This window comes from Cavenderia fasciculata (assembly GCF_000203815.1).
Source record: "Cavenderia fasciculata unplaced genomic scaffold Scf_EU5ZYIE02H8LDV-5, whole genome shotgun sequence".
Classification (NCBI taxonomy): Eukaryota; Evosea; class Eumycetozoa; order Acytosteliales; family Cavenderiaceae; genus Cavenderia; species Cavenderia fasciculata.
In genome coordinates this window covers 1,062,173-1,088,401 of record NW_004457639.1, presented here as the reverse complement: position 1 = coordinate 1,088,401, position 26,229 = coordinate 1,062,173, and the positions used below count along the sequence as shown (strand labels likewise).

The following is a 26,229-nucleotide window of genomic DNA, read 5'->3' as shown; positions in this document are numbered from 1 at the left end:
GGTGCAGCTGGGTCGTCTTGTTCATTTTGAAGGATAAAAATGAATAATAGTAATAATAATAGTAATAACAATGATGGTAATAGTAATAATAATCAAATCAACTATGTTTCAGATAGATTATCTAATCTAATACTTTTAGATATCATATCAAAGATCGACAACAATGCAGATATGATATGCTTTTTCATGACTTGTAAAAGGTTGTATCATTCTATTAGACTACAATCATACAAGAATATAAAGTTTAAAGGATTGACGTACTTTGATGAATGGACAGATACTGGTTTAAACGAATTACTAGTTCAAAGATTACCAAAATGTCTACCATCATTTAAAGAGATTGTTCATAATACACTATCACATCAACTTGTTCTAGTCAACAGAGGCAACACCTTTTCAAAATATAAAGGTATACCAAACTTTTATAAAATGAAATACAATAGTGATAATGATAATAATGATAGTAGTAATAATAATGATAATGATCAATATGATGGTCAAGAAGAAATGAAACAAGTTGAAAGAGTTTTAATATCAATTGAACAAAAATGGGAGGTATATAAATTAGACCCATGTCTAAAGTTACCTCCATCAACTCGATCATTGGCCATACACAATCACGATGAAACACTTGACCAGCCACTCACCTTTGTACCGTCGTCGGTCAAAGATCTCTCTGTCAACTATCAAAATTTCGAATGTGATGAACAAGTCTTTATTCCAGATACTGTCGAGTCGCTGTCGGTGAATACAACCTTTGTACATTGTAATGTCAAACTACCAACCAGTCTAAAGTCACTTGTCTGGGAGCACTACTCACAAGGCTTTTTCTTTAGATTGGATCAATTCCAATTCCAGACGCTCACATCTCTTACCCACTTGTCAATACGTATCCAAGAGTTTAGGAATGGAGTATTACCACCCAACCTAACATCACTTGACCTTTCGTTTGACGATAATGTCCCACTTGACCTATTCCAACCATCATTGGCATCATCGTTGACCAGTCTCAAACTCTCTGCACGACATACAGATATGCCCTATTTCATCGATCTCAGATCATTCACTGGTCTGACAAGTCTACATCTCCTTTGTCGTGCTTCAGTCAAGCTACCACCACATCATCATCAGTCAGCCCTCAAATATTTAAATATCGATATGAGTTGTTCAGTTGATTTCATCCCTCAATCACTCGAAACCCTTTTAATCGAATCGTATTTATTGTCGGAACTGTACGACAATGCAAACAAAAAGCCAGGAGGGGTGCCCCTCCTTCCATCGACACTCAAAGATTTTTGCGTCAAGGATTGCAGGTCTCTTTTACCTCTGGCTGCTATCCTACCACATGGAGTAACTAGTCTTGATCTAACGATCAATCAGACAAAACAGACCGATCCGGGTTTAAAGGGATTGATACCAACATCAGTGGAGAAACTACAACTATCTGGCCCATTTGGCAATTCAACACTCAACTTTCTTCCCAATTCCATCAAATCTTTGACTTGGAGAGGAGATACTAATAATACTAATAATAATAATAATAATAATAATAATAATAATAATAATGATAATAATACTTTACTTCCATTCACATTACCAGAACAATTAGAGACATTAGAATGGTTGGCAAAACCAATTAAAAATATCCCTTTTCCATCTTCACTCACATCTCTATCGCTTATAACACCATACTTTGAACTAAAAAATGGTAAACATATTTATTCTGTATCAAAAAATTATTTTAATAATCAAAATAATAATAATAATAATCAAAATAATAATAGAATATTATTTCCAACAAATATTATCAACTTGACTTGGATAATTAGTCCAGATATAACAGATAATATTTGTTTTAAATTGGACGATATCATCAATCAAAGTAATGTTCAAGAGTTGACAATTCGAGTTTATGAATCTAAATGGGCAACATTTAGTATTCGTAGATTCGACAAGAATACAGTATTGTTGGTTGACAATCAATCAATGTTTGGAGGTTTCATTACACTACCATCTCCATCACCATTATATATTCACCATCTAAAATTTGAAGCGTGTCCATTTTGGACCCAATCCATCACCACCAAACCAAGAAAATAATAATATACTTTTTCAGCTTTTGCAAAAGAGTAACCAACTGTACTTTATAATCGATCGTTCAAAATGAATAAAAATATATATTTATTAATATTATTATTATTTTATATTTTAATTTTTTATTATTAATTTAATTTTCCAGTGAATTTAAAACTTGTTACTCTCCTCTACACTATGTCATTTTTTCTTTTTATATTATTGTATAGTAATAATAGTAAAAGATAATGAATAATAAAAATAATAGTAATATTCAAATCTATTATGTTTCAGAAAGACTATCTAATCTCATGTTCTTTAAAAATCTCATGGTTGCCATCGAAATTGGGCAACATTTAGTATTCGTAGATTCGACGACAATACAGTATTGTTGGTTGACAATCAATCGATGTTTGGAGGGTTCATTACACTACCATCACAGCCACAGTCAACATCACCATCTCTATTGTATCTTGGTAATCTGAATAGTGGTACTTGTCCATCTTGGAGATGTAAAAAATTGGTAGAATAAATATAGAAAAGAATAGAATACTCTAAAGGAACTATGGTTTACCGGAAAATTTGATTATTTGGTTTTTTAAAATAAAATTAAACAAAAAAAGTAAAACCATTCAATGAATAATAGTAATAATAGTAATAACATTCAAATCAACTATTTAACAGAAAGATTATCTAATCTGATACTATTAGATATAATATCAAAGATCGATAACAATGTAGATATGATATGCTTTTTAATGACTTGTAAAAGATTGTATCATACTATTAGACTACAATCAAACAAGAACATAAGGTTTAAAGGATTGACGTACTTTGATAAATGCGAACCAAACAGTTTGAACGAATGGCTAGTTAGGCGATTACTAAACTGTCTACCATCGTTTAGACATATCGTTCAAAATACACTTTCAAATCAAATGGTACTGGTCAATCGATGGAATAACATTTCAAAATGTAAAGAATTAATCAACGTTTATCACTTGTATAATAAAGATTATGATAAGAATAATGAAAATAGTGATAATAACAAAAGTAGTAGTAGTGATGGTGGTGATTATCAATATAAAGGTGAAATGGAGCAAGTTCAAAATGATTTAGTAATAGTTGAAGATTCTATTATTGAATCTCATCCAAAGATACCATCATCAACAAAATCATTGTTCTTACATTATTGTGGTCATTTTGGCGCACCACCACTCAACTATATACCACCATCAGTCAAAGATGTTGTTTTCCATTGCCAACAATTCCAATGTGACCAACACTTTATTCCAGATACTGTCGAATCGTTAGAGATGAACACAAGCAAACTATGTTGTAATGTCAAGTTACCCAGCAGTCTCAAGTCACTTGTCTGGAAACATAATCACTCATCATATCGAAGCCTATCACTAGATATGATACCATTCCACAACCTCACATCGCTTACTACCTTGAAGATTTGCCTCAGGCATTTTGGAAATGGAGTACTACCACCAAACCTTACATCACTTGACCTCACGTACAGCAGTACTATCCCACCCAACCTATTTCAACCATTGAAGTCGTTGACCTCTATTCGAATCAATGAAGCCTTTGGAGAGAAGGATGTCGTTACCTTTGACCTCACATCACAAACCATTTTGAAAAGTCTCTCCATCTCCTCTGATGGTTCTGATTTTGTCAAACTCCCAGTGACATCAACACTCTTGCATTTGGAAGTTTATAACTCTGTTGATTTCATCCCACAATCACTCGAATCTCTTCAAATTGGTTCAGATCTATTGTATGAACTCTCGGAAAATCCAAACCCTGTACCCCTTCCATCAACACTTGGACATCTATCCATCAAGATTGAAAGTTATCCTTTACCCGATATTTCTGATATCATACCACCTAGTGTAACCAGTCTTGATCTAGATATTTGCCATGATGAAGAGGAAGAGTTGGATGGATTGATCCCATCAACAGTTGAAAAACTACAACTAACTGGTTTGTTTGGATGGTTTGGTCAAACTACTCTCTCTAGTCTTCCCAATTCCATCAAATCGCTAAAGTGGACAGATAATCATGATTTTACAGACATTTCTTTTTCGTTTCCAGAAAATTTGGAGACACTTGAATGGATGCCAGGTAAAATAGAGAATATCTCTTATCCAGATTCACTCACATCACTTTCCATTGAAATACCACTTCGTTCTGAAGAGTTTTCATTATCCCATAATCATACGATCAGCAAGAATGGAATGTTTCTACAACCAAATACCAAATACTTGACTTTAAAATATTTATCCTTTAATGATACTCCAATTAGATTGGACGAGATTATCTATCAAACCAATGTTCAAGAGTTGACTATTCAAAAAAGTGATAAAGATTATGAACATAAATGGGCTTCATTTAGCATTCGTAGATTGTTGGATAATGATAAACCTCAAGTATTGATTGTTGATAATCTATCAATGTTTGGAGGTTTCATCACACTACCATCATCTTCATCATCATCATCGGCATTGTATCTTCAAAACGGTCATTATGGTCCTTATTGTAGAATCAAAAAATAACTAAAAAGAGAAATAGAAAAATAAATGTTTAAAAATAAAAGGATGTAAAGAATATCATAATATCTATCTATGAAGTTTATTGGATAATGATAAAAATAGTTAATTAAATAAATATTAATTATTACTTTACTGGAAAATTTGATTATTTTGTTTTTTTTACAAAGTGTATGTGCTAAGCGCTTCCAAAGTTGTGCAAGACCATTTGTTTCTGTTTTTTTTGTATAGTTATAAAAATTAATCAATGAATAACAGTAATAATAGTAATAACAGTCAAATCAACTATCTAACAGATAGATTATCTAATCTAATACTTTTAGATATCATATCAAAGATAGACAACAATGTAGATATGATATGCTTTTTACTGACTTGTAAAAGATTGTATCATTCTATTGGACAACAATCAAACAAGAGTATAAGGTTTAAAGGATTGGCTTATTTTGATAAATTGCAACCAAACAGTTTGAATGAATGGCTTGTTGGAAGATTACCAAACTGTCTACCAACATTTAGACAAATCGTTCAAAACTCTCTTTCAAATCAAATGGTACTAGTCAATCGATTGGATACCTTTGCAAAGTGTAAAGAGTTAGTCAACGTTTATCACATGTATTATGAAGATGATAGTAGTAATACCGATGCTGATAAGGATGATGATAATAGTACTGATCGAAATAATAATAATAGTAACGATAATGACAATGATATAAAGATTGATAGTGATACTAATAGTAATAGTAGTAGTGATGATATTGCTTATCATTATGAAGGTGAAATGGAACAAGTTCAAAATGTTTTAGTAACAGTTGAAGATTCTACTATTGAATCTCATCCAAAGATACCATCATCAACAAAATCATTAATCATACATTACAATAATGATAATTTCTATGCACCACCACCCAACTATATACCACCATCAGTCAAAGATGTTGTTTTCCATTGCGAACAATTCCAATGTGACCAAGACTTTATTCCAGATACTGTCGAATCGTTAGAGATGAATACAAACCGGTTAAGTGGTAATGTCAAGTTACCCAGCAAACTAAAGTCACTTGTTTGGAAACATAATCACTCTTCTTATCGAAACCTATCACTGGATATGATACCATTTCACAACCTCTCATCACTTACCACTTTGAAGATAAATATTGCAGATTATGGAAATGGGGTGGTAGTACTACCTCCAACCCTAACATCACTTGACCTCACATTTTCCGACATTATCCCAGACAACCTACTTCAACCATTGAAATCTTTAACCAATCTTCGAATCGATGGAGAACATATAACCAATATTAATCTCCAATCACAAACTTGTTTGAAAAGTCTCTTTTTGGAAGAAGATTTTTATGTAAATCTTCCAGTGACATCAACTATTGTCAATTTAAAAGTATATGGATCTGTTGACTTTATTCCACAATCACTGGAATCTCTTCAAATTGGTTCTGATCACTTGATTGAACAGTACCAAGTGAACCCAAATCCCCTTCCAGCAACACTGAGACATCTCGGCATCATAGTCTATCATTCGTCTTTATCTACTAGTATGATACCAGATGGAGTAACCAGTCTTGTTCTAGATATTGGAAGTAGTGAACAGGTAGAGTTGGATGGATTAATCCCAATATCAGTCGAGAAACTACAACTAACTGGTTTGTTTGGATGGTTTGGTCAAGCTACTCTCTCCACTCTTCCCAATTCCATCAAATCATTAAAGTGGACAGATAATCATGATTATAGAACCATTTCTTTTTCATTCCCAGAACATTTGGAGACACTGGAATGGATGCCAGGTAAAATAGAGAATGTCTCTTATCCATCTTCACTCACATCACTTTCCATTGAAATACCACCTCATTCTGGCAAAATAGAGTTTTCATTATCTAAAAATCATATGATCAACAAGAATGGAATGTTTCTACCACCTAATATCAAATACTTGACATTTATTTGTTCAGCATTAACTAATGATGTATCATTTAGATTGGATGAGATTATCAAACAAACCAATGTTCAAGAGTTGACTATTCAAATCAATGAAGATCCTGATGATGATTTTAATTTCCAAATTTATGAATATAAATGGGCAACATTTAGCATTCGTAGATTGTTGGATGATAAGAACCCACAAGTATTGATTGTTGATAATCAATCAATGTTTGGAGGTTTCATCACACTACCATCATCATCATCATCGCAGTCGTCACCATTGTATCTTCGCTACCTCAAAAGTGGTGCATGTCCGACATGGGGTCTATCCATTTAAATGAAACATATTTCTCTCGAACCATCCCTTCACTCATCCATTCAAATAAACAATGAAGACCTTAAAGTAGTATGTCCTATTTATCTTCAACATGTGAGCTAAACATATTACGATCTATTAAAATCAATCATGGATACTAATAAGAACACCAATATTAATAGTAATCTAGATAGATTATCTAATCTAATCTAATACTTTTAGATATCATTTCAAAGATCGATAACAATGTAGATATGATATGCTTTTTATTGACTTGTAAAAGATTGTATCATTCTATTAGACTACAATCATACAAGAATATAAGGTTTAAAGGATTGACGTGTTTTGATCATGAATGGTCAGATACTGGTTTAAACGAATCAGTAGTTCGATTATCAAACTGTATACCATCATTTAAAGAGATTGTTCAAAATACACTATCACATCTGGTCATCAGAGGAAAAACCTTTTCCAAATGTAAAGGATTGTCAAACTTTTATATCTTGGAGTCAATTAATATAAATGATGGCGATAATAATGATAATAACAGTAATCATAGTGATAGTGACAACGACAATAATAGTGAAAATGATAATGACGACAATAATAGTTTCGATGGTAGTAAAAGCAAAGATGATGGCGATGATGATGATAGTAATATTAGTGACAGCGATAAATATAATGGTCAAGAAATGAATCAAGTTCAAGATACCACCAAACCTAACATCACTTGACATGACAATTACCGAGTATCCATTGTCCAATACCAACAACAATAATAATAATAATAATGGAATGTTGTTACCACCTAATATCATAAACCTAACATTGATAGTAGATGATAGTAGTGATTTATGTTTAAAATTGGACGAGATTATCAATCAGACCAATGTTCAAGAGTTGACCATTCATATAGACCATTCTAATTGGCAACCTTTAGTATTCGTCGATTAGATAAGGATACTGTATTGTTGGTTGACAATCAATCAATATTTGGAGGTTTCATCAAACTGCCATCATCATCATCATCGCAGTCACCATTATATCTTGGTAATCTTAAACTTGGTGGATTGCCATCTTGGAGTCAAAAAAATAATAAGAAATAAAAAGAAGCAAAACGGTTAAAAAAAATGATTTGTTCTATCGAAAGTACGATCATTGTTATTCTTGTTTTGTTAACAATGTCAGATAATCACTGTAGTAATAATAGTAATAACAGTCAAATCAACTATCTAACAGATAGACTATCTAATCTAATACTATTAGATATCATTTCAAAGATAGACAACAATGTAGATATGATATGCTTTTTCATGACTTGTAAAAGATTGTATCATACTATTAGACTACAATCATACAAGAATATAAAGTTTAAAGAGTTGACGCAATACCCTTTTGTTCGCATTCAACCATTTATACCATCGTTTAAACAGATCTCTCAACATACACTATCACATAAACTTGTATTGATCAATCAAGGTAACATCTTTTCAAAATACAAAGGAATAGAAAACATTCATATTTTAAAAGATGATGGTGATAATCAATTCGACAGTGGTGGAGAAGAATCGGAACAAATACAAAGAGTTATTATATCAATTAAAGATTCTCAACTTGACCCAAGTCTAAAGATTCCATCCTCCACACATTCATTGATCATTCAAACAAATCGACATATCGATGCACCACCACTCAAATATATACCACCATCGGTCAAACATGTTATAATGATGTGTGAACAATTTAAATGTGATGATAAAGAAGACTTTATTGTTCCTGATACTGTCGAATCACTATCGTTGCATGCAACCACAATGAATGTACGTGCAAATACTATTGTCAAGTTACCAAACACTCTAAAGTCACTTGGATGGGGACGTCGCTCAAATGGTCCTTTCATCTCACTCGATCAATTCAAATTCCACACTTTTACATCAATGACTAGCTTGACAATCAATTTCAAGGATTTTGGCGTGGTAGCAAGTGTGGGAAGTGTTGGTGGAGGAGTACTGCCTCCCAACCTAACATTTCTAGACCTTTCATTTATGGACATTATCCCACCATCCAGCCTATTCAAACCATTGGCATCGTCGTTGACCAATCTTAGACTAACATCACCACACCGATTTAAAAATCTTTATGGTCAATTCATCGATCTTGGACCACTCAATAATCTGACCAACTTGTACCTATTTTGTTGTGGATCGGTCAAACTACCTGTCTATCCATCATCCATAGTCCAGTTGGATGCCTACGGTGGAACATTTGATTATATACCAAAGTCACTTGAATCATTTCAAATAGAATCGGATCTATTATTGGAATTGTACAAGTCCAACCCAACACCACTTCCATCAACACTCACATATCTTTGGATCACAGACTATGTCCATAGGAGTGTACCTCTTCCCACTGGTATCATACCACATGGAGTAACCAGTCTTGATATATCGATCGATCCGACCAAATATGGAGTGTTGGAAGGATTGATCCCTACATCTGTCAAAACACTCGATCTAAAGATAAGCCATTTTGGACAGACTGATTTAACTGGATTGATCCCTTCATCGGTAGAGACACTCCATCTATGTTGCAACATAACTCCAGATCTACTGTCTTTTATACCAACCTCTGTCAAATCATTTGATTTGAGACAAGCCAATTTTATTCATGGTCATGATGGTAAAAATATTAAATATGAAAACCTTTCATTTATATTTCCAAATCATATAGAGACACTAAAATGGTACTCTGATGAAATCAAGAGTGTCACTTATTCAGATTCAATTACATCTCTATCCATTAAAACAACAAACTTTAAAACTCAAAATGGAAAAAATATTTATTCATTATCAAAAAATGATAATAATAATTGTAATAATAATAATAATGGAGTGATGTTACCTAAAAATATCAAAAAGTTAACTTGGATGATTGGAACTACCAAAGAAAAGAATATGTGTATTAGATTGGATGATATTATCAATTTGACAAATATTGAAGAGCTGGAAATTCAAATTGACTATACCACATTGTCAACATTTAGTATTCGTAGATTCGATGGCAATAACTCTAGAGTATTGATTGTTGACAATCAATCTCTATTTGGAGGATTCATCATTCAACCAACATCACAGTCACCATCACCATTTTATCTCCACTCTCTTACAATTGACCATAGGTGTCCATTTTGGCGTCGATTCATTATTAATATTTCTAAAAATGTTTAGAAAATACTATCAGACTTTTATTTTGGACAATATTACAATTGTAATATAATAATTATTATTTACTCATTCTTTAATCTCTCTTGTTAATAAATGCCTGAGCCCAAAAAATCTGCAGGTTCATTTTGATGATCTTTGGTTGTATATGAATAAACTTACATTTGTATTTTTGAACAAATCATGTCAGAGAATAATAGTAATAATAATAACGATAATCATGATCAAATCGATTATATATCAATCAAGCTACCTACTCTAATTTTATTAGATATTATCTCAAAGATCAACAACAATGTAGATATGATATGCTTTTTAATGACTTGTAAAAGATTGTATCATACGATTAGATGTTACAAAAACACTATAATCAGATTTAAAGGATTGAAAGTAGTACTTGTAACTCGATTATCAAAATGTCTTTTACCATTTAGACATATTGTTCAACATTCACTATCAAATCATCTCTTGTTGATCAACCAAGACTATGGTAGCAAACCAAGACCCAAAGGCCCAACAAAATTTCATGTCATCAAAGCGAATGATTTTAATAATAGTATTAGAAATAGTGATATTAATAGTACTTATAGCTACAAGGATAGAGATAACAATCAATACGACAGTGAGGAAATGAATATGGTTGAAAATGTTCAAATTTCATTGGCTTATACCACCAACAGAGGTGTAAAGATTGATCCTTACCTAAAGTTACCATCATCAACAAGATCATTGATAATCGAACGATTAGATGATTTGGATGCACCACCACTCAATCATTTACCACCTTCTGTCAAACATGTTTCTCTCAGTTGTCAAGAATTCAATTGTGAACAAGACTTTATTATTCCAGATACGGTCGAATCGTTAGCAATGTACACATCAAACGTTCGTTGTACAACGATAAAGTTACCGAGTAGTCTCAAATCACTTGTATGGGGAAACTCCAATGGTCCTTTTCTTCCACTCGATCAATTCCAATTCAACAAACTCACATCATTGACTAGCTTGAAGATGTGTGTTAGTCAGTTTGGAACTAGTAGGAGTATACTACTACCTCCCAATTTGACATCACTTAACCTCACATTCAAAAGGGATTTCGATATCCCTTCACCTAATCTATTTCAACCATTGGCATCATCGCTTACCAATCTCGAATTATATGGACTATTCGGAGCCCCATACATTCCCATCAATCTTCAACCACTCACTCGACTGAAAAGTGTGCGTATCTTGGGTAAAATGACCGTCAGTCTTCCCGTGACACCGACTCTTACACATTTAGATGTTTATGGCAGTACTATAGATTTGATGCCCGAATCACTCGAATCTCTCGAAATTGGATCGTATCAATTGATTATATGGTACCTTGAAAATCCAGTACCCCTTCCATCAACACTCAAACACCTTTCCATCGTGGACAGCCTTAAAAACATTCCCCCTCGAATCATGCCACCTGGATTACCCAGTCTCCAACTAGTCATTGACAAAGACAAACAGACTAATTTAGATGGATTGTTCCCTCCATCACTGCATACTCTTTGTGTTTCTGGAAGATTTAGTACAGATATACTGTCCAAAATCCCCAACACTATCAAATCATTAGAGTGGGAAAGGAAAAAGGGTAATGATGATGGTGTTGGCACTGGTATTCCATTGACACTACCAAATCATTTAATGGAATTAAAATGGCTACCACAAAATCTAAGCGATGTGATATCTTTTGCTCAATTAGATCATCTCACATCCCTAACCATTGAATTACCAATATTTCAATTAAAAAATGGAAAATCCCTTTATTCACTAATTAATATTAACAACAACAACATTGTTAAAAGTATTTTTAATAATAATGATATGTTGTTGCCAAATAATATTATAAATTTAACATTGGTAATTAATGGTTCAAATAATTTATGTATTAGACTGGATGATATAATCAATGGAAGCTATGTCGAAGAGTTGACCATTCAAGTGAATGATTCGAAATGGATAACATTTAGTATTCGTAGATTCGATGATAATACAGTGTTTATCGTTGACAATCAATCAATGTTTGGAGGTTTCATGACACTAGGGCTTCCATTGTATCTTCATAATCTTAATACCCATCAGCGTCCATATTGGACCAATGGACCATTTTGCTGAACCAACCAATTAATGGCCATCAATTTTTTATGCTAGAGTCAACATTCAATAAATGAATACGACATTTATTTATTTGTTTATTTTTTTAAAATCAAACCAACCAACAATACTCCAAGAACAAAACTATTTCAATAGAATTAGTAAATATTATTTAAAATAGGATTAAATGACTTGAATGTACATACAAGCTGATATTAATATTTACATTGGTTTTTCTTGTTTGATTGGAAGCTACTTTCTTGGTGATGGGCTTTTGAGATTTCTTTTGCTTTTGGTTTCTAGAATTGGTTTTATTGAATGCTAAAGAAGAGTAAGACATTGATCCTCGTGGTGGTAACTGTTGTTGAGCACCAATGGTTTGAGAGAACAGACCAGATTTCATTTGCTGGAGTTGGTTTTGAAACAGAGATGTTAATGGTGGACAAACAAGACTACTAGATAGTTTAGTCGACGGCAGAACCACTTGAGGAGGAATAGACTTGACAGAGACAGCTGAGGACGACAAGAGCAAAGGTCTAACTAGCTTGGTTGAGAGTTGAATAGCACTTGATGACATTAGGACTAGGCAGAGGACCAGAGGAGAGGAGTATTAAATATTAGTTGAAGAGAGTTGAAGGAATGAATGAAATGGTGTATCATAATCCTCTTTATAGCTGTGCTTTCCCTCAGTCTCTTTCATAGCCTCATAGTAATAGAATCGGTCAGTCGGTCTGAGATACTTTCAAATTGAACTTCAAGGGCAAATAACTGCCAATCAGGTCAATTCTGCAACTTTGGAACATGTACCACTGCTCTGAAACTTGGTGACATTTGCAAATATAGTAATGAATGTGGTGTCAGCCGAGTTTGCACTAGAGCCAACGATACTACCAGTATATGCGCGGAACCCTTCTCCCAACAAGTAGCTGGCTCCAATTGTACCTATAGTGGTAGTTACATCAGTGCTTGTGATATTTCACAAGGTCTCTACTGCTCCAAAGACAATATATGTGCACCAATCCCAGACGCTCCATCCAACAGCGTCTGTACCGATGACAATGATTGCAATGCCCTAGAAACATGTCTATGCACTGGGAGTACTAATCAAGGCAAGTGTGTCACAGGCTTGCAACCACCAACGAAACCATATCCGAATGTAAAACAGCTTCCCTTGCCTATGCCAATTGTTTGATTGAAAATAATTGTGCTGCCGAGTACCTCAACGTTGTCAATACTATGAGCTCCAAGTCTTGTTTTGCAAAGTGCTCCTCTGAAATGTGCGCAAAGGGCGTTTGCTCTGGCCCAGACCAAAGCTATCCCTCCCAATGTGAAGAAACTGCTGGCAGTGAAATCTCTATCACATGTTCCAATTCTTCGTCCATTATAGAATCATCATCATTGTTCTTTATCTTTTTTGCTATTTTATCTGTGGTCCTCTAAAAAAAATAAAAGATTGGTAAAAAAAAAAAAGAATAAATAAATAATATATTATCAACTTTCAATAATGCGATACAAATTTTTATCACCCTATGAACAAAATAGCTTTTAAAATATTTTTAATTTGAATAATTTACTTTTTTATTTTTTACCAATCTTTTATTAATTAAAATGACAACCGGTTATATATCAATCATCACTTCACTTTTCATGAATATAAAAAGAAGATGTGATCTGTCTAATGTAGTCTTCTTCAAAGGAACAGGTATTAGTTACCACACATTTTTTAAAAGTATTAACCGTTCAGTAGAATGTTTAAGAAAGAAGAGGGTGTTGAATTTATTTATTGTTCAGAATTCTAATGAGTCAACAACTACAACTACAACAAGTAAATTCTTCATCTAGACCAACAACTATATCTCCTCCTCCTCGTCACCATCATCATAATCATCAACAACATACCTCACAATGTCATCACACCTCATCATCATCATCAAGAAGAAAGGTTGTTCAAGGGAAAAGTACAAAGAAGCATCTTCATCATATGCATGATGCCAATTATGAATATGTACCAGTTGTCAAACAACAACCGCACCAATCAGTACCACTTCTATCAAACTATTTACAATCAATGATCATTACAAAGTTTCAATATGAACTTGTGATTGATGGTGGATGGCATTATGATAGACGACAAGCAATCGACTTGGCTTTTGTTTGTAAGCATTGGTATGAGGTGGTTGCTATAATGCTCTCACGAAAGGTGTGTCTGTGTATGACCCAAGGAAGCGACTACCGAGTTGCAAGACCCTATCACTTTGCCTATCAATCACTGGTACTCGTACAATACATCTCTCGTCTTTTAGTATGTGTTGGAGAGTTTGCAATGTTTGGTGATACCGGTATGATGAATGATGAACCAAACAACTTGTCTCAATTGGTCAATCAAATGAAACATCTCTCTCATGTTACTGTCACTGGTACATTAAAACAATTAATCACTCATCAACCTTTAATCATTTCTCTATTCAACAATAATAATCAAAATAATAACAATAGTAATAATCATAATCAAAATAATAATATTAAATTAGATTGTAATATTAAAAGATATCATTTTATTCATAATCCATTATGGATCAGCTCTAGTCAAGATGGTGTGAATGATCAACCATCATTATTGGAGGAGATTGAAAATGCAAATCAGTTGGCCATTAAAGTAAATACAATATTTATCAAAGATGCAAGGGATATGGAATTGGAAAAAAAGATATTAGAGATGTATAGACCTCGAAAAGTTGTGATATCATTCTCTAGAGAAGGTCACTTTTCATACGCGTCTATTCTCGGATTAGACTTTATCGAAAACTTATTCATCGTCGATGACTATGTTGAACTTAAAGACATGAATGTAGCACTTGGTCAATCACAATCGACAACAACAAGTATGCTCAAGAAACTAAATGTCAAATTACCAACACATTTCTATAGTTTTGAAATTAGTAAAACTAGAAGAGACAAGATGCGTGATAACCCATGTAGTTATAAATTCCCAATCCCACGCTACACACCCGATTATGACCCACAGGCAACAATGGAGTTATTTGTCAACCTTTTAACCAATAATACTACTATTACCGACTTGACTATCAACAATATCTGTACAAAGGATCATTCACAGGCACCATTCTTTAGACATTGTAAAGCACTGGTTGATTGCTTGGCAATGTTGTTGGTCCGAAATCACACTTTAAAACATCTTGAATTGCGTGGTATCGATTGCTTGGACACACGATTCTTTGAATCAATTGCAACTTGTACATTACACTCTCTTTCCTTTTACTCTCCTATTGCCAACCAACACTGTATCGATCGTTTGTGTCACTCTATCAACACCAATCGATCACTTTGTAGATTTGACATTAATTTTTCTGCATTCCAAGGTGACAATGAAGAAAGTCTAGCTAAAATCATCAATCAACTTCAAACTACTATTCCAACCAAAACAATGGTAATTAATATTTATAATGGTAAAGAATATATTAGATTCTAAAAATATAAATAAATAAATATAAAATATAAATATAAAGAGATATAAATAGGTAAGACCTTTACTTTTTTCTATTTATTCTTTTTCTTTTTTACAGATGTATGTTTTTGTTTTGGTTGTATTTGAATTTCTTTTTCTTTTTCTTTTTCCATTTGTTGTTGTTGTTGTTTTTTTAAAAGTTGTTGTTCAGCTTGGTGTTGTGAAATATCTTTAATATGAATGTCATCTTTGTTACCACTTCCGCTTCCACTACTACTACTACTACTACCACTACCAGCAGATAAAATTAAATCTTTAAATCTAGTTGATCTTTGATATTCTTCCATTACTTCTGTTGGTGGGAATTTAGAAATCTCTCCATTTGAATCAAATTCAAAACCAATATTTTGCAAGTCTCTTCTAAAATCTGATTTCCATTCAACATCACTTTTAGTCTTTCTTGTTGTATTTGGTGATTGTTTTGTATTTGCACTAGTTGTAGTCGTAGTTGTTGATGTAGTTGTTGGATTAATTAATATTTCCTTATCCAATTCTTTATCATCCTTTTTTATATTCTTTTCAACAAATTCTCTATAAAATATTTGTGCCCATGTTGATTTATCTTCATGTTCCTAAATAAATTTAAATCAATCATTTTTTAATAAATAATCATTCTCTTTAATGTCAACAAATACAAAACATACAGTATTTAAATACCAAAGAGTTTTAAATACAACAGGCCAGTTCAATAATAATAAACCCATAAAACTACAAAATTCAGTACCTCCCTCATAGAATTCTGTACCAATAATATCTTTCCATTCATCATATGCACTAAATAGTTTAAACAAAAGAAATATATTAGTTATAGTTGTTTATCAAAACTCTAGAATATTATTTACCTTATCTTTAAATCAAATAATGTTTGTTTTGCTCTCCATGGAAATACAAATACAGTTATGATGAGCATGATAGTATAAAAGAAGTCAGATACAAGTTCGATGAATTGATCTTGAACTCTGTCTTGAAAGGATAGGGTCACCTTCTTCCCATCCCTTTCAACAGTCTTGCTACTATCACTAAATAGTTTGAAAAGTCTCCAACTAGTCATTACTATGATCAACTCTATGATAAACACTATAAACTTTAATGTTGATTTCATCTCTCTTTCTCTATTCTATCTATATGTTATGTGTAGATACTAATAAATGTGAATAGAATAGAACAGACAACCTTTGGAGATAGAGTAATAACCCACAAATCATCGACATGAACTCCGAAATTAAATTAAATTAAATTGGCTGAAAATTCATTCTCAACAACACGACATCATGATGATCATCACCTTCATCTCTCTATTCTCAAAATCTAGACAACTATCTCTATATCTCTTAAAGTAAATAATAATAATAATAATAATAATTGATGATTGATTTATTTACGAAAAACGAATGGTCAGATTTATCATCATGTCATTATATTGTTGTGATTTATAAAACAACAGTGCAGTTGAATGGAGATACCATATCAATGTTTGAACCACCGGCCCCAGTAGCACCGTAGAGACGGATAGAATCACAAGCTGGAACTGATGGTAAATTGCAAACTAATGGAGACCAACCATACTTGGCAATACAGTATGGTGCAATGTTGGTATCGACACCACCCAAAAGAAGCTCTTCCTCAAACCAAATCATCGTCATTGGACTGTAATTGATTGTAAGTTTCTTTCCATCTTGAACAATACTAGTAACTAGAGAAAGATAAAGAGATGAGAGAAGAGGAGATAGAAGGGTTAATGGATATTCAAATTATTATTGGATTTGTCAAATAAGACAAGATAAGACTTACTTCCAGCTTGAGCAACAGCACAGGCAAAGAGAATGATGGCAAGGGTAGCAAAGATAGTTGATGATTTGAACATTTTTAAATGGATGAATTAAGAAGAAGCTGGGTAATTATATAAATATATTAATTGTATTTGTTTAGTTGGTTGGTTGGTTTGGTTAATTGATTTGTTGATGGTTTGTTGGTTGAATAACTAGTCATATTTAAACAATTCCATGTTAACACTATTAAGATGGATTTAATCAGATTTCGACATATATGTATATACATACGACGTCGATATTAAATATAGATCGGTCTATATCTTTTTTTATTGACGATAGATAGATAGATAGGTAGTCAACCAATCTAATCCAATCCAATCCAATCCCAATCTCGTTTGTATCTTTTTTAAATTAATTAAACACACACTATCATTTATTATTGATGTTAACATTATTATATTTCTTTTAAAAAACAAATAGACACTATTATTATTATTAATTATTATTATTATTTTTAAAAATGAACGAAAACTAGTAAAGAAACAAAGATGATGGCAATAATATTAATTAATATTGAATAGTGTTGTAGGAATGATATGGCGTCACTTTCAGAAGTTGAACTTGGATTATTGCTACTGCCAAGTGTTAATTGATTGGTGGTGAACGGAGAAACCGATGGTTTTGGTGTTCTGGATGGAACTGGTGTAGTTGTGTTTTTTGGAATGTATGACATGTAGGTTGAGAGAAGCTTATTAGAATTGACCAAACACTTTTTGAGTGGATAAACAGAGGCACGTGTAGTCATTGTACAATCGATATCAAGACAACTATAATAATAGTAATTTTCATTGGTACAATTAATCTTGTATCCTTTTGATACTATATTATTTCTATATTCTGTCATATGAATTATTTGGTTTGTACAATTACTAAAAAGAAAGAAAACAAAACAAAAAAAAGAAAAGAAAAGAATGGTTAGAATATAAATATATTATTAAAAATTGATTATAATAATTATTATATTATTAAATGTATAAAACATACGTTTGATAATCAAATGACCAACAATTACCAAATTCATTGTCATAGGTTCTATTTTCATTGACAACAATTTCATAGGAAATATTCTCTTTGGTTGCAACGGTGAGTAAACATTCTCGGTTTGGAGTAATAGTGTTTAGTTCCAAACAATTCTTTTCACATTTTGTTGTATCAAGGCATATGTATTGTTTGACGATAGTTGAAGACGATGAAGATGACAATAATGACGATGACGATGAAATTGGAAGACCAATAGAAGAAGAGTTATCCGTGGCAACAGATTCTTCTTGACGATACACAATACCATTGTTGCAATGATCCAAAAGGATCCATTCATGTGCGATAGTTTGAGTTGTACATGTCGACTCTGGGTAATAATTAATTTGAAGGTACTCGCAACTTGTGCTAGCAATCATCATAGCACCCAATAATATAAATAAGTTTAAATATCTATTGATTTCCATTTATGATTAATATATTATATTATTATTATTATTATTTTATTTAATTAATTAAAAGAAGAAGAAGAAGAAGAAGAAGAGATAATATTATTTTGTTTGTTTGTTGTTATGATCCATTCTTCTTTTTATACTTGATGTTGATCATCACAATGGTGATGATGATAAGTTGATTGGTTGATAATAATCATCATTCTATGTTGCAGATAGATAGATAGATAGAATGAAAGAATAATGAATTGATACAAAGAAATAAGCTTCAACCCACAATTGTTGTGGTGCTTTGAATCAAGAAAGATTTTTTTTTAATTTAAATTAAATAGGTTGTTTATTATGTGATAGATGATTGATACTATGATAAAAGACAACATTTGCGTACTTTATATATATTTATATAAAACAGACAAGACAAACAACTAAGTAATGTCTTCTTTCTGTTCATTGATTAACTATGTATGTGAATGGACGGGAGTGCTACTAATGGGCAATGGCAATGATCTACTTCTATTCATTTAGAATTTGATCTTACCAGACAAGATTTGAGACCAAAGGGTAAAGTCACCACGGAGAGACATACCTGGATACTTGAATGTGGCTGGTCTGTTCTTTTGGAAGAAGAAATGACCGACCCAGGCAAAACCGTAACCAAAGACGAATGGAACAAGAAGCATACTGTATTGCTTGGTCAAGATGAAATAGATCAAGAACAATACTCCCAAAGAGGTACCAATAAAGTGAAGACGTCTAAATAATTAATAAATAAAAAGAAGAAAGTAAAGAGTTTATTAATATATATTACTACTATTTAAATATTAGTTTATTGTTTGTATGTATGTAAGTATTTACCTATTGGTTCTATTTGAGTGTTCCTTTAAGTAGAATGGGTAGAATTCTTCAAATGATTTGTAAACGGTGATATCTTGTGACATTGTTTATCTGTATGATGGTGTATAAAGAAAGAGCTATAACTAACTACAACGAAAGTAAATGAATGAATTGTAAAACGGTTTGGGTAGTGGGTGGTTGGTCGATTGGCCTTGATGATGAAAGAACAGAAATAATCAAACCTCTTCTTAAATCATCAAATTGGGAGATATTTCAAAATATCTGTGACCTTTGTTTTCTTTTGAAAAAATCTTGCAACGAACCAGAGACAATGTGCTTTGACCGACACTTTGACCCGTTGTGACCCATTATTTGATGATGCTACTATCTCCTCATTTGGTAAGTACTATATAACCGTGATGATGACGACACAAACAAACAATCATTCTTTTGCTTTGCTTTGAAATTGATTGATTGATTGAAATTAATTTATTTTTTTTATAAAGTATAATCTGTATCAGTATCAAAATAATTATTATTATTACCATTCATAATAGATGCAGTGGTATTCATAGTAGTAGTTGTAGTTGTAGCAGACATGGTATGTCCATTATTATTACTAATGATAGAGTTTCGATGATGAAAGGTATTTTGTTGGACTAGGAAACCAAATCCTTTTTCAACATCCTTTTTTCTTTGGTAACTTAGTTCGGCGAGTTTAGGAAACTTTAAAGCAAGACTATGAACCAAAAAATTGGCAACTCCTTTACTATCCCAATACGACATGTGTGAAAAGATTGATACCAAGTATGATGGTAATCCAGATCTCCAAATAGTACCTCCCTCTTCCAATACAAAATCATGTCTTTTTAATTCTCTTTCTCCAATTACCCAATGTTGTTTTGGTTGTTCTTCATTATTTTGATTATTATTATTACTATTATTATTTACATTATTTACATTATTATTATTATTATTATATTGTTGTTGTTGTTGTTCATCTTGTTGGGGTTTCTTGATTGGAACAAAAGGTATATACAATGGTGATTCGCTACCATTTGATTGAGGTGATAATTCCAATGGATGTGATTTAATATGTTTGATTTTAGGGTTCTCTATCAATTCTCCAATCTTGTCTTTATCCATTTCCATTTCATCATTTTCTTTAAATGATTCATTATTATTATAGGTTGAATTATTACTATTATTGGTATCAGTGATTAAAATATCTGGTTGTGCATTTTCTTCTGTTGTTTTAATTATTTCTGGTTGGTTTTCGATTGATTCGGTTGATTCGGTTGGTTTCATTTCCATTTCAAATAGAGTTGTTTGATTACTATTATTATCGGTTGTATTATTATTACTTTGATTATTATCTGATTTGAGTTTAATATTATCATCCAATGATTTTGATAAAGGACTATTATTTAAACTATCAACATCATTTTTTGGTGGTGTTGATGATGGTTGTGGTAAAAGAGGTTCACCACCATTATCATTACCAACCTTATTATTATTACTATTATTATTAGTGTGATTATTTTTAGTTTGAGAAGGAGGAGTATTGGTTGGAGTGGTAGGAGTTGATTTCCAACTAAACATACCACTAAACCAATTGGATGATGGTGGTGTACTTGAAGGGGAGGCAGGTCTACCATTAGCCGAATTGGCAGAGGAACCAATGGGAATGGTAGATGGTGGTGAAGTTGATGATAGTTTACGTGCAATGATTTCTGGAAACATTTGAATGGGGAGTGGTTTCATTTTGAGGTATCTCAAATCGAGGAATGGTTCAATTCGATAGGACACGGGATCAGTTGATGAAAAGATATTATACCAATTGTAAACGTTGGGTAGATGTTTCTTCATATCGAGTTTACCCAATTCATAGCCATTCAGTCGTAGGAACAGACCCAATGGACTGCCAAGTGCAAATACATTCTCGACATTGAATTTCAACAGTCCACGAGACAAGACATCCCACATGATGACACTACCCAAACTATGTGCAAATATCGAGACCAAACCTCTAAACTTTGGATGATAGTCTAGAAAGATCTTGTAGTTTTGGTTGATTTGTGAACTAACCTCTTTAAGAATCTCTTGATGATAGTCGGGTGTCATGTACAACATGATATCAAACAACGTCTCGTTGATAAATCCTCTTAGTTTCTCGACCTTGTCTGGTTTAATCTTGTCCAAGTCTTCATCCAACGTTCCTTTTCTAATTTTTGAATGCCATTCAATGATTCTAAACTCTACATTTAATTGTTGAGTTGATCCTTTTTGTTGTGATAAATTAAAATTCTTTTTTAACAAGTCAACTAAATAAAAGTAAAGTAATTAGTTTCATTATCTCTATGTTTAATATTGATTTTAATTTAGAGTTATTACCATTTTGTTCCAAGACTGATATTTTACTTTCTGAATTGGTTTGATTTCCCATACCATGAACAATGAATACAAGATGATCAATGACAGGTGTTGCATTATACTCTTTTTCCATTTGTACTCTGTCAGCTTCCATAATCTGTTCTTTTAATATTGGGTCAATGTCATAGTCACTTGTAAGATATGGATCTTGTGGCATTTGATTCAACAATCCTTGTACATTATTAATTTCACTTGTTTCATCAATCTCTACTTCTGGAAATCGATTATTAAAATTATTATTATTATCGTTATTATTTCTAATTTCTATTGGTTGTGTTGATGATGTAACAGTATTATTATTAATTGTATTATTATTATTGTCTTTTAATAAATAATCATCTTTTGGAGGAGTAGACATTGATAATGGTGAAGTTGTTGTAGGAGTTGATTCCATCTCTTTTTCGATTTGTAATGGATCAACTATTTCCTCTTCTTCTTGTTGTCCATTATCTTGTTGTTGTTGTTGTTCATTATTACTATTTTTCAAGATTGCTTCTCCATTACTATTAAGTGAAGTTAATTCGATGAAATTACTCGTAGTCGTAGTCGTAGTCGTACTGTTACCATTACTGTCAGCTGACTTTGTTTTAATATTACTATCTTCTATTGTTGGTGTCGGATCACCTACTCCTGCTGTTGTTGATGATGTTATATCATTATTATTCTCCATCATTTTTGTTTGTTGTTATGTATTATTACTATTATTACTATTATTACTAAATTCTAAAAAATAACAACCTTGATAAATAGATCTATTTACAAACAAACAAACAAATGTATCTTAATTTTCTTTCTTTTCTTTTTCTTCTATAGAGTAGAGTGAACACAACAACAACAACAGTAATAATAGAAATAATAGAATATAGGGTTAAGAGAATTTGTAATTTCGAAATTACAGAATCGTCCGTCCTTTGCATACACAATTTACATTTTTACTTGAAAATGTTAAAGTACTCATTTTCAACCAATCCCTGTTTGCTATCGCATTTGTTGTTGTCGTCGTCGTTGTCTCATGTTGTTTTGGACTAAAAGTTAGACAGTATAATAATAATTTCAACTGTTACATATTATATATAGATTAAAACTTAATCGATATCTTATATTCTCTATCTCACTCTCTCTCTTTTTGTCACATGATGATGATGATGATGATGATGATGTTTGTGGTAGCTACAACAATAGTTATTAAAGTACTCTTTGAGATGATCTCTCAATACAAAGAAAAGGAAAGAGAGATATAGTATAGATAGTAGCAACGAAAGCCTGGTTGCTCAATAGAGAGTACTCCCTATCTTATCTTCATCAACCAAGTGCACCCACCAAGGTTCCTCAGTTTTTTAAGCTATACAAAAATTTAAAAAGACGTTGCGTCACCAGATTGTGGTGCAAAGAATAGATGAGAAAGTTGACTTCCTCTCTTGTTCTTCTTCACATCATATTATTAAAGATTATTATTATTATTATTATTTATATATTTCTACAAGCTAACTCTTCTCTTTTAAATCTAATCATAAATCTTAAAAGAGAGTATCTTCTTTGCAGAGATATAAAGAAGATAGGATAGGATAGTTGGTTAATGGCAGATTTAGTAAGTTTACAGCAGCTGTGAAGAAGAAAGAGTAGAGGGCAACCCACTTAAGATCATAACTAACTTATTTGTGTATTTCAGCCATTTACATATGATGATGAGTCAAAAGTTGATGAATCGATTGAATGTCCAATTTGTTATTGTCCGTTGATCGACCCGGTTGAGCATTCATCCTATCAATCACAATGTGTTCATATGTTTTGTAGAGCATGTGTTGGCAAGTTGGACAAGTGTCCCTTTTGTCGTATGGCTGTTGAAAAGTGGGAGGCCGTCGCTCTGACTCCATCAACACAACGATTTATATTTGGACCACTCGCCGAGTTAAAGGTGACCTGTTCATCATGTACCATGCCTACCACTAGAAAGGAGATTGTAAAACATGTCGAGACTTGTGGTATCAAGCTACCATCTGGTTTTGTACCAGTTGCTGTTAATACTCATGCTGCTAATAATACCAATAATGCCAATAATGGTCAAGGTTTCATTCAACAAATTGGTTCAACAACTAGAAATATTATTCAATCATTTAGAGGTACTGGTCAAAATCAAAATAATCAAAATAATAATCAAAATAATAATAATAATAATAATCCAACTACTAACAACAATCAAAATAATCAACAACAACAACAACAACTCCCCGATACTAACGCAATTAATAATGGTAATAATAATGATGGAAATCAACATATGACAATTCAACAAATACCAATCCAACAGCAACAACAACAACCACAACAAATACCAATCCAACAACCACAACAACAAATACCACCATATCTTCAACAACCACAACAACAAATACCACCATACCAACAACAACCATATCAACAACAACAACAACAACAACAACAAATACCAAGTGCACCAAGATATATTCAAGGACAAAGTTTTAATGATCATAATTCTGTTACGGTTCAATCCCAATCGATTGTACCATCGACAGTTGTACCGATTTCATCGATTTATACTGCACCACAAATGAATAATCCAGTATACAGTCCATATACTCCCTATTCACCATATGGACATGCCAACTCGAGAACTTATAATACATACTATGGAGGCGGTAGTGCAATGGGTGGTGTAGGCTACTCTAGTAACTATCCACCTCCCCCATCTTCCATTTATGTTGCACCACCTGCTCATCTTCAACAACAACAACAACAATCAGTGTATACACCCAACAATATCAACAACTATGGTACTGGTAAACCATCATACCCACCTCCACCAGTATACTCATTTCACAATACTGCAGCACAAACCTCTGCATTCAACAACCCATCACAAATGCAATCGTCTGTTTTTATGGCTCCATCTCTACCATCACATTTGTCATTTGACACTTCCTTGGCACTATCGGCTACAGCTTCGCTAATGCCAGAACCACCCAAAACATTCAGTCCTAAAACAATCGAGTATGCAGGTCAAGTATACCTCGAAGGTGAAGTACTTGCCAACCGTAAATTCAACGGGTCACTATTCAGTGGTATCGAGATGAAACACTGTAATATCGTCGCAGCACAGTTTGTCAATTGTTTCTTTGAAAACTGTCAGTTTGATACATGTGATTTCCAACAATCAATCTTTATCGATTGTGTCTTTGACAGTTGCACTCTATCACTGTGTAACATGTCAATGTCGGAGCACCAAAACACCTATTTCCATCTGTGTACCACCGGTGAGACCAATATGTTTGGCATCAAGACATCCAAACTCAACTTTGGCAACTGTACCCTAAACTCTACCAACTTTGCCCAAGCCCAATTAGCCGGTGCCCTATTCCAAACCAGTTATCTCACCAACTGTAACTTTTCAAGTGCCCATATGTACAATACCGATCTTTCATCATCCAAACAAATCAGTTGTCTATTTAAAGATGCCAATTATAATCCAACAATATTAATTAATAATAATAGTCATATTACAGGCAACAATATTAATAGTGATGGTTCAGTCATCTCAAGTGTTAATAATAACCCCTCAATGGTTCATCATATTAATCTAAATTCAAATCCATCACCACAACCAACAGCTTTAAAATATACTTTTAAATAAACAACAACAATAGTATTATATATTTTTTTTTAATTTAATCTGATCCCGATCCCGATACGGCATATTTACACATTTATAAATCCTTCCTTGGAATTGTCAGATCAAAAATAAATAATCGATTATTATTTCTTTTTTTTAAAAATACTTTTTTTTTTTTTTTTTTTTGTCGCTTTTGCTGTGGTAGCCTGTGGATGATGGCTTGACCCATGAAAAAACAAGATGATTCTTTGAAATGCATAGATAGAAGAGCCCAGATAGATATAATATAATAATAACTCACTCAAAGTTTAGT

General features: G+C 32.5%; 12 protein-coding genes across 12 annotated transcripts; 8 read left to right on the top strand and 4 right to left on the bottom strand.

Annotated features, from left to right (window-relative positions):
* Positions 1-39: 39 nt before the first annotated feature.
* On the top strand, positions 40-2,100 carry DFA_10256 (uncharacterized protein; the record flags this gene model as incomplete). Its single annotated transcript, XM_004354111.1, has 1 exon — positions 40-2,100. The coding sequence occupies one exon, from the start codon at positions 40-42 to the stop codon at positions 2,098-2,100; it is 2,061 nt and encodes a 686-aa protein (XP_004354163.1).
* Positions 2,101-2,321: 221 nt separating this feature from the next.
* On the top strand, positions 2,322-4,637 carry DFA_10255 (uncharacterized protein; the record flags this gene model as incomplete). Its single annotated transcript, XM_004354110.1, has 3 exons — positions 2,322-2,458; positions 2,720-2,848; positions 2,981-4,637. The coding sequence occupies 3 exons, from the start codon at positions 2,322-2,324 to the stop codon at positions 4,635-4,637; spliced, it is 1,923 nt and encodes a 640-aa protein (XP_004354162.1).
* Positions 4,638-4,878: 241 nt separating this feature from the next.
* DFA_10254 (uncharacterized protein) lies at positions 4,879-6,906 on the top strand (the record flags this gene model as incomplete). The annotated part of the gene is made up of 1 exon (XM_004354109.1): positions 4,879-6,906. The coding sequence occupies one exon, from the start codon at positions 4,879-4,881 to the stop codon at positions 6,904-6,906; it is 2,028 nt and encodes a 675-aa protein (XP_004354161.1).
* A 71-nt stretch (positions 6,907-6,977) lies between these two features.
* Positions 6,978-7,619, top strand: DFA_10253 (uncharacterized protein; the record flags this gene model as incomplete). The annotated part of the gene is made up of 2 exons (XM_004354108.1): positions 6,978-6,999; positions 7,108-7,619. The coding sequence occupies 2 exons, from the start codon at positions 6,978-6,980 to the stop codon at positions 7,617-7,619; spliced, it is 534 nt and encodes a 177-aa protein (XP_004354160.1).
* Positions 7,620-8,015: 396 nt separating this feature from the next.
* On the top strand, positions 8,016-10,115 carry DFA_10252 (uncharacterized protein; the record flags this gene model as incomplete). Its single annotated transcript, XM_004354107.1, has 1 exon — positions 8,016-10,115. One exon carries the CDS (start codon positions 8,016-8,018, stop codon positions 10,113-10,115), a length of 2,100 nt encoding a protein of 699 aa, XP_004354159.1.
* A 177-nt stretch (positions 10,116-10,292) lies between these two features.
* On the top strand, positions 10,293-13,673 carry DFA_10251 (uncharacterized protein; the record flags this gene model as incomplete). The annotated part of the gene is made up of 3 exons (XM_004354106.1): positions 10,293-12,193; positions 13,077-13,342; positions 13,399-13,673. The coding sequence occupies 3 exons, from the start codon at positions 10,293-10,295 to the stop codon at positions 13,671-13,673; spliced, it is 2,442 nt and encodes an 813-aa protein (XP_004354158.1).
* Positions 13,674-13,841: 168 nt separating this feature from the next.
* Positions 13,842-15,723, top strand: DFA_10250 (uncharacterized protein; the record flags this gene model as incomplete). Its single annotated transcript, XM_004354105.1, has 3 exons — positions 13,842-13,983; positions 14,060-14,389; positions 14,537-15,723. 3 exons carry the CDS (start codon positions 13,842-13,844, stop codon positions 15,721-15,723), a joined length of 1,659 nt encoding a protein of 552 aa, XP_004354157.1.
* A 68-nt stretch (positions 15,724-15,791) lies between these two features.
* Positions 15,792-17,623, bottom strand: DFA_10249 (uncharacterized protein; the record flags this gene model as incomplete). Its single annotated transcript, XM_004354104.1, has 6 exons — positions 15,792-16,331; positions 16,404-16,533; positions 16,602-16,778; positions 16,845-16,876; positions 17,223-17,452; positions 17,551-17,623. The coding sequence occupies 6 exons, from the start codon at positions 17,621-17,623 to the stop codon at positions 15,792-15,794; spliced, it is 1,182 nt and encodes a 393-aa protein (XP_004354156.1).
* A 422-nt stretch (positions 17,624-18,045) lies between these two features.
* On the bottom strand, positions 18,046-19,036 carry DFA_10248 (uncharacterized protein; the record flags this gene model as incomplete). Its single annotated transcript, XM_004354103.1, has 2 exons — positions 18,046-18,460; positions 18,576-19,036. The coding sequence occupies 2 exons, from the start codon at positions 19,034-19,036 to the stop codon at positions 18,046-18,048; spliced, it is 876 nt and encodes a 291-aa protein (XP_004354155.1).
* A 506-nt stretch (positions 19,037-19,542) lies between these two features.
* Positions 19,543-19,959, bottom strand: DFA_10247 (uncharacterized protein; the record flags this gene model as incomplete). Its single annotated transcript, XM_004354102.1, has 2 exons — positions 19,543-19,774; positions 19,877-19,959. 2 exons carry the CDS (start codon positions 19,957-19,959, stop codon positions 19,543-19,545), a joined length of 315 nt encoding a protein of 104 aa, XP_004354154.1.
* A 394-nt stretch (positions 19,960-20,353) lies between these two features.
* On the bottom strand, positions 20,354-22,961 carry DFA_10246 (uncharacterized protein; the record flags this gene model as incomplete). Its single annotated transcript, XM_004354101.1, has 2 exons — positions 20,354-22,179; positions 22,250-22,961. 2 exons carry the CDS (start codon positions 22,959-22,961, stop codon positions 20,354-20,356), a joined length of 2,538 nt encoding a protein of 845 aa, XP_004354153.1.
* Positions 22,962-23,864: 903 nt separating this feature from the next.
* On the top strand, positions 23,865-25,937 carry DFA_10245 (uncharacterized protein; the record flags this gene model as incomplete). The annotated part of the gene is made up of 2 exons (XM_004354100.1): positions 23,865-23,876; positions 23,958-25,937. The coding sequence occupies 2 exons, from the start codon at positions 23,865-23,867 to the stop codon at positions 25,935-25,937; spliced, it is 1,992 nt and encodes a 663-aa protein (XP_004354152.1).
* Between the last annotated feature and the right edge of the window lie 292 nt (positions 25,938-26,229).